This window comes from Fusarium graminearum, chromosome 3 (genome assembly GCF_000240135.3).
Source record: "Fusarium graminearum PH-1 chromosome 3, whole genome shotgun sequence".
NCBI classification, from domain to species: Eukaryota; Fungi; Ascomycota; class Sordariomycetes; order Hypocreales; family Nectriaceae; genus Fusarium; species Fusarium graminearum.
Window position 1 is genome coordinate 3,360,110 of NC_026476.1, and position 12,719 is coordinate 3,372,828.

Consider the following 12,719-nt stretch of genomic DNA (forward strand, 5'->3'; position numbering starts at 1 on the left):
AGGAGATTGACATTGGCAGATCTCCGATCTAAAGATTGGAAATCATCTCAGCCCAGAAACATTTACCGACCTTTGACTCCACTCCCAAAACCTTCTCAGTGGCTTCGACAGAGTAAGTACGACAATTGTCGCGACAATGCGCAAGACTGACAATAAATCTAGGAAAAGAATTGGAACCTTTGACATCTATCATCGACGAGACTGCAGCAGAGGATGCTGCATCTGACCAGGGGACTCCCTCAAAGCCACCTACCGAGCGAGTCAACCGCACTCAGAAGTTAATTAAGGCAGAACCACAAAGCTCCGACGAGGACGGTTCGGGAGATGAACGTTCATGTCGAGTTGAAGAGTGGTTAAAACCAGAAATCATCAAACAGGAAACACCTTCGAAGTTGCCTACACAGCCAGCCATGGGCCAGACTCAGAAGTCAGTCACGCCCAAAGAGCAGTGTGCCACTGATGTGCGAGTCACCAAGACCAAACGCCACAAGCTTGAAAAGCAGATGAAACAGGGTACGGAGCGACAATTCGCACGCTCAACGCCTCTATCCCGCAAGACTCGGAGGCCCAACAGGGTTAATGACCAGGATGATACAGATACAGAAAAGTCTGAAGGCGAATACCAAAAGAGACTCGAAGAAGAGCAACTGGTGCCAGTCCCAAATAGAAATTGGACCAAACCCTCCTTCCCTAACCAAGAGATCATGCCTCAAGTTATTCGAGATGGTGTTTCGGAGCATGCCATCAAACCCACCGTTGCCACTTTTGAGAAGAAATCAGCTGCTGGTCACGGATTCACATTTGAGGATAACGACTCAAATCAAAAGTACAACTGGGACGTGGACTGGAGTGCAAGTCCTTCTCTGGGCAAACGCGAGACACGTGCTGTGGCCTCGGAACTGAAGCATAGAGGCATCAAGACCGAGAGACAATACAGCAATTTTTGGTACAATCTCACGATGAAGCTATCATCGATCGCAGGCTCCCCTGTCCCGCTCTTTACCGCAAAGAAGAAGGCACTGGAGACTTTTGTGGAGGAGGCGATGCGCAATGCTGATGACAGACGAAAGCGAAAGGCCCGGAAGAATGCTGTTACGAATAAGCCGCATAAACGCGAGAAGAAAAAGCACAAGACAAAGGATCGTCGACAAGGTGTTGAAGAAGCATTTTTAGATGCCAGCGATACGAATAAGGAAAAGTGTCAGAAGAAGTCAAAGAAGCTTCCTCAAGGTGTGGATGCATTCCTGATCCCTGGCGATACCGACGAGGAAGGCAAGTCATCATCCGAGGAATCCGATTCCGATTACGATGGAGAAGATTTGATGGCCAAAGTGCGAGCGGATATTGACAGGCAGCGAAGGATGTCCGGAGGTGGAACAAGCTGTGGGTATCGAAAGGGGGATCTTTAAAGAGGCGATCGAGATGATATCCATGCGATGGAGAAGCAGATCAGTAGTACTAGCTGCCTATATTTGGTCAATGTAATGAGCACGTCACATTTTGGAGGAGATGATCACACAAGGCAAAGGACAGTATAGTTAACAAAGGAACAGGGCGTAGGAAAGCCTCGCCTCAACACAATTAATTGTTTGGATCCCTTTATTATTAACAAATGAGACAAGATGACCGTTGCTGTAGAAAACCACAGAGGGGCCATGCCCAAACGGCCAAGCGGCCAAGCCCAAGCCCAAGGATTGTAGGGCTCTGGGAAAAAGAAATGGGGCGCGAGATTGCTTGTTTTTCTCCCGTGTCGAATTAACTTTGGTATGAATGAGTTTTGTTCTCTGTAGCGAGATGCAAAAAGTTGAGGCCTCGCGGTTGTTAAGCCATGACTGGTTGTCCTTGTTTATTAGACGCGGGTTATGCGGCCGAGATTAAAGCGACAGGGGGGACAGACCAAATTGACACTGTAGACCAAAAGGTTTTTAGGGAGGTACTGCACTGTAACAAAACAAGGTTCACAGTGTCAGCCCCCTGGCAGTGGCTTGGCTCGATAAGGCCATGTCGAGATACCCATGCAGAACCCACATCTGCAAATAAAACCAATGTCACTTTGAGGCTATTTTTGTATGCGACACTACAAGCATCCCATCTTTCTTTTTTTTGCTGTCTAAACTGTGGGTGGGATCATCTCTCTCCTCTCTCTCGTTTGGGGATCGTCATCCACTTCCCGGTTTAACTTGTTGGTCTTGGTATCTTTGACTTGTTGATTGACTTGATTCGAATCTTGACTTTCCTTGCCTTGATGCTTGAATCTCACTCGTTTTTTCCTTTCCCCCTCTCTCACTCTTACATCTCAACCTCTCCTTGATTTCCTAGAACCCATTTTCTTCTTCTTGTCTCTCTACTACTCATCATATCATCCTTTTTCATTCTTTCTTGTCTCAAACCCTTCAACTTTAGAACTAATCAATCATCAACCCCCCCTTTGTTTTGGAGGCCACTTCATTCAATCCCGCGCTTAATTTTGGGTAATATTCTCGTCATCCCGGCCGCGACCGCTTATTGTTACCGCCGTCTGGGGTTGCAAAATCTTGTTTACCTCTGGATAAGAGCACTATAGCATTGTCTTTTATTCCTCTCTTCAACCACCTACCACCCATCCGACCCCCAGTCTATCGTTGATCGATTGAATCCCCTCGAACCATCAAAACAACATTCAACCTTCGCTTCATACCCTCGCTTTTTGTCCCTTTTTCGATCCCGAATCGCTCTAGTACTACTTCTTTTGGCCCGGTTATTTGGTAATCGACTCCTACCCCGGCAATCTTGAAACAGCTCGACTCCTTCTTGTCCATAACAACGGTTGCCGCCATATCAGACAAAGAAAAGCCAAGGACGGCACAGTCGAACAAAACAGAAGCGAGTCTGCCTGGAACAGTAATCAACGATATCACAAGCTACGATCCAGTAAAGCCGATCCATACCCCAAGCACCTGTACAAACCAACCATTGCGACACCAACATTGTTTTTTGAGGGCCCTCGGGCAAGTCGACAGAGTCCCTTCTCGTTTAATACTTTTTTGTTCCTCCGGGTTATGCGACAATGATTCGCACGCTTGATATCGGCAGTGCTCTCCCCGGTCCCGACTCTCCCCCAGGAATGACAACCTCGAAGAGCTCAAAGACCTCATCTTTCCAATCTTATGACAGCGACGATGCTAGTGTCATGGCTGACATTGGCCATTTCGAAGAAATTGGTCTTGACGACGACAGCGTCACTCTCAAAAGCCCATCAAAAGTCGACGTTCGCCCCAGTCTCCCCAAGGCTCACTCGAGTCGATCTCTTGTAGCTGGCAAAACTCCTTCTAAAGCTCGACCGCCCTTCCCAACTCTCGAGACGAACGTATATACCTCCAACCCCCGAAGCACCAACCTCAGCGCATTGACAGAGCCCCTTTCTGCCACGCGCCCCAAGACCTTGACCAGCCCGTCCTCGGCCTCTCTCACATTCAATCGACGACGAAGCCCTAGTCCTGCTTCGTCACTGAACCCGAGAGATCCGAGAGAACCTAGTTTCGCTGCTAAGCCCCGTCGAAGCAGCTGGCAGACCGCTCGCGAGCGCAAGTCTTTTACCGACCTCGAACGAGAATGTGATGAGGACGACGGTGACGATATTCCAGATGGCATGTTTCTCGATAACGTGCCGCTGTCTCCCCGACCTATGCAGGAGCGAACACCCAGCAGACCTGCGTCCACGTCTCCCTCCCCGAATCGATCCAAGGAACGGGTTCGAAGTGTCGGAAACGGAACACCTGCTGTAGCACAAGCCTCGGGCTCTCTCCGTTCGCCAACTTGGAAAGTCGACGCTCCTCGTAGTCCTGCCCAAACACGAGCTCATAGCTGGAACGCAGCACTGGCGGAACTGAATGCTGAAGCCAAGACCTTAACCGAAAAGCTCGAAGAGCACGCCGATGAGCTGGTAGAGAAACACATCAAACGCCCTGCGAATCAACGCCCCAACACCTGGAATGCGTCTCGACGTTCTGCCGACATGTACGAAAAGAAGCAGCGCGTCAGATCAACACCTGAGCTACCACCTCTTCGCAAGACCAACATTATGATCGACCCTCTCCCTGTTTCCAAGGAAAAGGAAGCTGTCTTGAGCCGAACGCGTCCATCATGGTTGCCGCCCAAGGATCCTGCTGAGGAACGCCGACACTTAAAGGAATACCAGAAAATGATGGCAGCTAGCGTAAAGGCTGAAGAGCGACGCGAAGCCTCCCGAAGAGCCAAGGTCGAAGGACGAGATAGCACAGCCGACAATCTGATGCAAATCTGGGAGAGGGACGTGATTCCACGATGGAATGAGGCCATTCGAGAGCGCAGGACAAGAGAACTCTGGTGGAAGGGCATCGCGCCCCGCAGTCGAGGTGTTATCTGGGGTCGAGCGATCGGTAACGAACTCGGTCTGTCGGAAACATCGTTCAAGGCAGCTCTTGCGAGAGCCCAAGAAATCGAGACCAGAGTCAAGGACGACAAGGGCGATGCGGAGGATGCCAGAAGGGCAAAGTGGTTCCAAGAAATTCGCAAAGATGCCTCACACAACACATGGCAGGATCTCCGGATTTTCGACGTTGAGGGGCCTTTGCACCAGAGTCTTGTCGACGTCCTGAGTGCCTATGCCATGTACAGGAGTGACATTGGTTATGTTCGGGGTTGCAATGTAAGTAAACCCTCAGCCACCTTGTGATACTCGAAATACTAACCAAGTCCGTCAGACAATTGCTGCCTTGCTGCTCCTCAACCTACCCGATGTCCCGTCCGCATTCGTCGCACTCGCTAACGTGCTCAACCGCCCATTACCTCTGTCCTTTTACACCGGTGACCCAGGCGCACAAGCTTCCGCATTCAACCTTGTCATGCAGACGCTATCTCTCAAGTCCGCCCCTCTCCACGCACACCTTACAAAAAAGATTCCAACTGCCGAACTCGAGCAATCCCTGTCGGGGATTTTGACAGCCGTATTCACACAACATCTCGCTATCGACGAAGCAGCCCGACTATGGGATGTGTACGTCTTTGAAGGCGATGCCCTTTTGATTCGAGCTGCCGTAGCGCTTCTTCTCAGCCGCGAGATGACGCTACTTGGCGCCAAAACGGCTGAAGAGGTCAAGACGATCCTTAACGAAAGAAATGCCAAGGTCTCTTCCGTCAGAGTTGCTGGCGAAGTGGGTGCCGAGGACAAATTCATGACGTCAGTCCGTGAGGCAGGAAAAGCTTAGGCGTTTGTAATGGGCCACCGTTTTGGAAAGGCTCTTGGTCTCGGGGTTTGCTTGGTTCTCAAGCCGTACATTTGGTATAGATGGGGAAAACATATCGACTCCATTTTCATGGCGTTTATTACACGGACTTTGGATCTTGGATGGGATGCAGAGGGAATGTTTATGAAATATTTGGAGAGGTTATAGAGCGGTGTTATTATCTTCGTAATTGCCGTTGGCCATGATTGGGCAACGAGATTTTGAATCAATATATTTTGATGATCAGATGTGTTTTATGAATTGGTCGATGTCGATGCCGAAGATGAAGATGAAGACTTTGGATGTAACTGAATTTTCGAGTACGTACTTGATCCAGAACTCAAAGTGCCGAGACATTGCGGTTGTTGTAACGGATCACCAGTTGTACAGCCGTTTCACCGTTGACAAACTCAACCTACACGCATAGATGAAGCTTGGACTCAATTCACTACCAACTGGTTTTAAATAATCATGGAGACACGAGGAGTACAGGCCTATTCAAGTCGTGTTGAGCTGGACTACTGGACACTAATTTATCACATCAGAAAACTCAGTCATGGTGCAAGGTAAGAATAATACATGATGTTTCAGCCTTGTGTCATGCAAACAAAATAAGTTCATGACAGACAACAATACCTTTGAATGAAACAAAGCTCCCAATCATGATGGCTAGTGCTTCCTGTTTCATCTTGTTTATCCCTCATCAATCGCGTCTGGTATCACGTCGACATTGAAGACATACTCCAAAGGTCAAGAGCTTTAGCATTTGCCCTTGACTGAAGAATGTCGTTGTTATTACAGGGAGGAAATGTCAACAAGTTAGATAGCACCTCTCAAAACAGAACCATGTCATGACATTGTGGAAAGAGGCTAGCTATCCCAGGTCGTCCTAGACCCCAGCCGGGCAAACACCAACCTCTTAGGTGACACGAATGAAATACCACGTGATCACGTTCAACTTTTGACCCCTCACCACGTACCGCGCAAACAACGAGAGCAGACAAAAACATTCAAACACCACCGTCCCAGTCATTCTCTCCACCCACTTACACCGTGAAAAAAGCATCCTAGTTTGGGGCGACGCGACACGACACTCGTTCAGAATGCCAGCCGGATATAAGCATGGGGACACCCCCAAGAAGGCCATGGTTCGAGGCACCATCTCGTACCTCGAGTCCCAGGGCCTCCCCGTCAACAAGTCAGCCATCTTCAGGCACTTTGACCTGTCTCGCTCTCAGGGTTACGCCGCGCTGAGTGTCCCCGCGTCCAAGCGCAATGACCCCGAATGGGAGGAGACGCGCGGGAGACCCCTCAAGATCTCCGAAGAGGATCAGCAAAAGATGGAGAAGATCCTGTGGGACGACAACTATGTCAACGTAAACCTGAACTGGCACGGCCTGGCCAAGGAGGCTGGTGTCGAGGTCGACGTGAACCCAAGGACTCTGCACAGAACTATGGGTACGCTCGGCTACCGACGATGTCTGCTATGCCCACGCACCTGGGTGCACAAGAAGGCTCGTGAGAAGCGAGTTGAGTATGCCCGGCGCATGCTGGAGGCGTACCAGCAACCCGAAGACTGGAGAGCTGTCCGATTCAGTATAGAGCTGCACTTTGGATTCGGCCTTGATGGAAAGATGCGTCTCATTCCTCGACCCGGCGAGCGAGTTTGCGACGGCTGCACCACCAAACCCGAGGCTGACTGGCCACGCGACTTGCGAAAGGCCCATGCTTGGGTCGCCGTGGGTTATGGGTTCAAGAGCGACACCGTCTTCTACGAAGACTCAACAAGCCCCAATTGTACGGGTGTCATGACCATGCAGGAGTACAAGGACCACATCCTCGAAAAGACAGTCAAGCCATGGCTCAACAGCACCGGCCCGCAGAGCTTCATTCTCGAGGAGGACTGTGAGGCCTTTGCCCACGGTGCTGCTAGCAAAGTCAACTTGGTCCAGCAGTGGAAGGACGAGCACAATCTGCGATACTACTACAACTGCGGCGACAGCCCCGACCTGAGCCCCCTCGACACTCTCTGGCCTGCGTACAAGCAGTGGACGATGGATTCACCCAAGGACTGGGAGGACGAGACGCTCCAGAAGATGGTTCGCGACGCTTGGGCAACCTTTGACATGGAGCGGCTCAACATGTGGGTCAACTTTATGCCGCAGCGACTGAAGTCTGTGATCGATACCGACGGCGCACTGGTACCTTGGTAGTGATTGAGAATGGCGTTTGTCTTGTTCGTGATGGTGTTATGAGCGATGGGCTAAATGGTAAAAGAAGATTGAGGGCATGTTATGCTGGGTATATTTTGCTAGAACCTCGTAAAGAAAGCATGGCAAGGCATCGTATCCCGTGGATGCGCTTGATGTTTGGCGGATGGCATAAATAAATAGAAAATGAAATAGCTGCAAATATTAGCAAAGAGAAGAAGTTGAACACCTATGAACTTTATGTTTGAAGGTTGCGTTTATGCCCTACTTTGTATGACTCGATGCAGGGCAACCTCTTTTTTTAAAGTTGTAACAAGCTTGATGTGCTTAAGGCGAGTTCTCTGTTATTGTCACACAGTCCAGCCACGTCAAGGCACTGGAAAACGGCCACTGAAACCATAAACAACGAAATCAAGTCACTCCAGCTTAATATTTTTTTTTTTTTTTTTTTTTTTTTTAATTATCCCTTGTGCTCTTCTTTGTTTTATTGCGCCCTGAGCTTTAGCTGAGGGTGGGCTATTAATCATCACCAGCTGCCTTACACTGCAAACAATTCACCACACGAGGCTTGACGATCCTTCCATCCACTTCGAAATATTTTGGCCGACCAAAATTTTGTTCACTCATCTCCCTCTCATTCATATAAAGATTCTACGCTGCACCGATTAATGGCATTTTGCTATCTTGACCACATCACAGTTTGCCCACGATGAGATCTCCCAGGTCACCGTCCAAAGAAAAGGCGACCGAGGAATCTCCCAAATTCAGCTATCGTGCATTCAGTGACTTTGGAACTTCACCTACTCCGATATCTCGTCAGACCAGGGAGGATAGCGACTTTTGGATGGGTCGTTACCTGGCTCCTGGCACCCCTTCCCCCATAAGAGCTGACCAAACCTCTCTTTTTTCTCCAGAACGGCGAATGGGTTTCCCGATACGCGAACCGAGTCTTACTATCAGAGAAAAAGGGACTGGGTTTCATGATGACAAGTTGGCCAAATCTCAAGGCAACTATCACCAACCATCTCTGCGACGCGGATCGGGTATCGCATATCAGATACCAGAAGTTTTTGGTAGAGTCACGGGAAACCAGAATGCATAGGATGCACGGTCTAGCACGACGACTTCGATGAATGGAGGGTCATTTCAGTGGCAGCCTCCCAGCAGCCAGCAATCTGTAAGCGATAGCATCTGTCAGGTAAGTCAATGCTGCATCTAAGCTGTTGCACTTTGGTTGTCGAGGTCATGAAACGTTTCAGTCATCCACTAACTTTTCAAGTTTGATCTCAATCGACGAAGGCCGCAGCGAGGCGATATCCAGCCTGTCGAGCATCGACCTCTTGCTGTGATTACCAAATATCCTAGGCAACCGCAACCTGAGCCTGAGCCTGAGCCTGAGCCTGAGCCTCCTAACGTTCATTCCCGACTCCCAACAGCGGATTTTGAGAGTGAAATTTGGCCCGCGGTGCAAGACAAAGTCCAGTCCCTTATCGAAGAGAAAGTGTTGGGACAGATAGAAACAATGCTGCAGGAACGGGAGGCCGAGTTGGAGTCTTTGACTCGTCTCCCACTGCTAAAAGCGGACAGCTCTCCAGAGGTGTACTTGGCTTACGTCCAATTCCTTCAGAAGAGATTGAAAGCAATGTCAAAGAACTCCCCAATGAAACGAAAGACTGAAGCTGCCATGTCGTTGGCGCTGGACTTGGAGCCAGGACTAGAGACGTGCCTTCGCGAGCATTTGGCTCACATCGCCGCTGGAGAGAACCGTGAAGAAAAAAGCAAAGACTTGCAAATGAACGACAGAGAGGGCCAAGAGGAAGAAGAACCGGGGATAGACGATGAAGATGTGGTTATGATTCCTGACGAAGACGATTCGGATGATGTCGATGAGGAAGATAAGATCTTGCCTTCTATCGAACGTTGCACTCCATTTACCACGCGGGCAATAATGGTCCAGCTTCACAGATATGAAGGAAAATATTTGGCGTCTGTACGGTCTGCAAAACTGGAGAAAGAAAAGCACAGTCGCGTGCTCAGTCCTTTGGACAGACACCCGAACATGCCAAATGGTAGCTCTGATGACCCTCAACAAGCTACTGGTCATCTTGAGACCTCACGCAAGGTTATAGAACTCGAAGAGACCCCGAAAGGAAAATCGGGGGATATGTCTAACGACAAGAAGAGGCATTTGGAACCTCCCAGCACCCCGACTAGAGCAAGTAGCAAGAGACGTTGCATGATCAAACCCGCACCTGGACTCACACACAGTCCAGCTTCGTCAACTTCTTCATACTTCCCCTCATTGGATGAGTTGTTCAGCTCAAGCTTGGCAAAGCAATCATCTCCAGCAACACAACCGAGTACCATCAATAGCCAGCGCTCACAGGCTACCAGCCTGACTTATAGTCCAGCAGTGAGCAAACAAGAGGGAACAAGAGATGTCTCTGGTGCTGCTCCTAGGCCTCCAGTACCGCTATTTGGCGAGTCGCCCGGTCTGTTCATGACTCCCGATCCAGCTCCCGCCAACAATTCGTTTGCCATTAAGCGAAGCGCGTCTCGTAGCGCACGAAATTTCGATCAGATACAGCGCGAGGGCAGATCACCGTCTCGCTTCCGAGAGAACACGGCCGATTTTGAGGCCCTGGATACGCCCCAGAAGCTGTTGTTGCTGTTCAAAAGGACTAGAGGAAAGAAGTCATAGCCAAGTTGGAGACACCGTTCTAGCCCAAGGTATTGGTAAGCATCTTTGGAATGATCAACAGTAAATGGCTAGAAATTCTGGTATGGTAATGTGCTAGGATGAGAACTGAGGGGATGAGAACCGAGGAGATGATAATAGAGTGGACGGATAGAGTATTCGAGACGTGGATATTAAGATCATGCATGTGAGATAGATCACTGAATGGACTTGGAATTTTCTCTAAGTAATACTTGGCATACAAGGACTTTCTGGTTGCCGTTGCTATAGTTGCATTCTGACTGGCGTTGCGGCCTGCGACGCGGGCACCAAGCATTCTCTTCTTGAACACTGTTGAATGATGGAATGGTAGAAAATCTAGGGCCTAATATTGCAGAATTGCACTGAATTACACCTAAATCTGCGTGCACTGGCCTAAATGGATTATTTCTCAGGCTTCCGGAGTCGAGTTTTCTACTGCCCCTCGTGAGGCACTGCCAAACAATCACCATCGGATGCAAACTCTTCACCCTCAACAGTCTTTCGCCTTGCAAGAAAATGAAAGAACTGGCGGATTTGTACCCAAACTTCATCATTCCAAATCTTTTATTGTTGCTCCTGTCACGGCATTTCACCAGAACTGCTGATTTGCACATCGCTCCTGCCTCAATAAAACATGAACAAAACACCGAAGCTGACAATGAAGGAAAGAGACAGAGACAAAGACAAGATCACGAAGGATAAACACAAACACAAGAGAAAAGCACCACTTGATTTTGTCGGCTTGAGTGCTTCACCTACTGCCCTGTGCCCTATGACGCCCCCAATACTCCATCACGAGAACAGCCAACCAAATTCGAACAACCTCCCACAGCGCCGGGAGAGACACAAGTCATGTCCAAAAACACAGCCCAAAGGAAGAATTGGAATCCGTTCACATATAATTCTCAACCGCTTCCGGTATTTTCAAGCAGTAATCCTGTCGACCCGCCCCGTGCAGGAGCCAATTCCAGCTTTCGGTCTTCCGCCTCGGAGCGCTCTCGAACAAGCGACACGGGAAGATCTTATTACGGCGATGCATTCAAGATCAAGACACTGGAGCAATGTCTATCCTTGAAAGAACGATATCTATCCATGCCTCCTGCACAACATGCAGACCAAGAACCTTTTTGGAGCCGAGTACTGGAAATGCTGGAGCGAATGCCACTCACCAAAGGCAAATTTAAAGAGTGGAAAGAAGCACACCGAGCTGTTGAGAATTGGTGCCAAGCTCGGCGTTCCTACCTCAAGGACAACAGATTGCCCGCGGTATCGCAAGCACAGCCTGAACTCGAAACCGCCATAGACCAATGGAACTTGGTCTTTGCGCGGCGGTTTTGCAAGATACACAGTGGATACTTTACAAACACCATAATACCTGAGTTTGTAGAAGACAAACTGAAGGAAACGGTCAGAAATGAGGTGGACGGATGGATCACCAACAGTTTGAAGGAGCGTCGTGACGAACTACAGAGACTTTCTCAACCTACCTTTCTCCCGAGTCATAGCTCCTTGAAGGACTGTGACAATGCTATCAAGGAGCTACAGACTCAGTTTAAGGCGGCTCAGAGAGATGAAAGCCAAACTTGTGAGTCGGAAGTTGTCATGTCGATGGTCGTGAAGCTCCAGCCTGGGCTGCACACTGCCATCTCGCAGTACTTGGATGGTCCGACTGGAGTTGCAAGACGTATGGAACCTGGGGGTAATCAGCATGATAGCGAGTTTGCAGACTCGCGAGAGCGCATTAGCTTCAATATTCCTTCAGATGGGCCTTCTGTGCGAGGGTCAGCTCCTCCAGCATTTGTAGCTCGCCAGACAATTCCAACACCTCCAACACCTCCAACACCTTCAGCACCTGTGCCTTCTTCAGCACCCGCCCGCTCTAATAACCCAACAGCTGGGGTCAAGAGCGAACTTTTTGAGAAGAGCGAGGGGAATTCCTCAAAGAAGAGGAAAGATTCAGATCTTCCGAACCGGAACACTGCAAGCTCCAGTAACTTGAAGGAATCTGAGAACGACAACATCCCGAAAACTATGTTGCACGACCAGGCGAAGAGGCCGCGGTTGGATAACCGTCCTTGCGATGTGCCTACCGTGGCCGACCTCGGACTCGAAGGCAAGAGCTATGGAAACAATGTGACCGAATGGCGAGGACTTCAGAGGGTTACACCCCCTTGGAGGCGAAACGCCCCCACTGGATACCGCAGTGATGGCCGTCGCAGCCCAGAAAGATCTCACCCGCCTCGATACGACCAATATCGTGAGAACCGACCACAAGATCACTATAGGGAGAGCTGATACCAGGACTCTTACAGACCACCGCCCAGAGCAATGCGCGAGACTACGGCTGATTTCGAAGGGATGACGATCCAACAACAAAACATGTCCCTACTTCGACAAATCAAGAGGGTGCAAGATATGGTTGAGAAGAAGAATTGAGATGATGGGGTTGGAACCTGAAAGCTGGACTGGAGTAAATCCGGAGCTATGGGACCGACTGGCAAAGAAGATGTTGAATGACTTGGAATCCTTGTATGTAAGACGATACTA

The 12,719-nt window shown here is 49.6% G+C and overlaps 5 protein-coding genes across 5 annotated transcripts; all 5 read left to right on the forward strand.

Moving 5' to 3' along the window:
• Nucleotides 1-410: 410 nt before the first annotated feature.
• On the forward strand, nucleotides 411-1,409 carry FGSG_12811 (uncharacterized protein; the record flags this gene model as incomplete). Its single annotated transcript, XM_011326067.1, has 1 exon — nucleotides 411-1,409. One exon carries the CDS (start codon nucleotides 411-413, stop codon nucleotides 1,407-1,409), a length of 999 nt encoding a protein of 332 aa, XP_011324369.1.
• Nucleotides 1,410-3,046: 1,637 nt separating this feature from the next.
• Nucleotides 3,047-5,489, forward strand: FGSG_05780 (uncharacterized protein; the record flags this gene model as incomplete). The annotated part of the gene is made up of 2 exons (XM_011326068.1): nucleotides 3,047-4,666; nucleotides 4,722-5,489. The coding sequence occupies 2 exons, from the start codon at nucleotides 3,047-3,049 to the stop codon at nucleotides 5,223-5,225; spliced, it is 2,124 nt and encodes a 707-aa protein (XP_011324370.1). The 3' UTR covers nucleotides 5,226-5,489.
• Nucleotides 5,490-6,265: 776 nt separating this feature from the next.
• Nucleotides 6,266-7,535, forward strand: FGSG_05781 (uncharacterized protein). Its single transcript, XM_011326069.1, has one exon. It carries the CDS (start codon nucleotides 6,347-6,349, stop codon nucleotides 7,454-7,456), a length of 1,110 nt encoding a protein of 369 aa, XP_011324371.1. The 5' UTR covers nucleotides 6,266-6,346; the 3' UTR covers nucleotides 7,457-7,535.
• A 627-nt stretch (nucleotides 7,536-8,162) lies between these two features.
• Nucleotides 8,163-10,154, forward strand: FGSG_05782 (uncharacterized protein; the record flags this gene model as incomplete). The annotated part of the gene is made up of 3 exons (XM_011326070.1): nucleotides 8,163-8,519; nucleotides 8,556-8,651; nucleotides 8,733-10,154. 3 exons carry the CDS (start codon nucleotides 8,163-8,165, stop codon nucleotides 10,152-10,154), a joined length of 1,875 nt encoding a protein of 624 aa, XP_011324372.1.
• A 652-nt stretch (nucleotides 10,155-10,806) lies between these two features.
• FGSG_05783 (uncharacterized protein) lies at nucleotides 10,807-12,467 on the forward strand (the record flags this gene model as incomplete). Its single annotated transcript, XM_011326071.1, has 2 exons — nucleotides 10,807-11,021; nucleotides 11,105-12,467. The coding sequence occupies 2 exons, from the start codon at nucleotides 10,807-10,809 to the stop codon at nucleotides 12,465-12,467; spliced, it is 1,578 nt and encodes a 525-aa protein (XP_011324373.1).
• Between the last annotated feature and the right edge of the window lie 252 nt (nucleotides 12,468-12,719).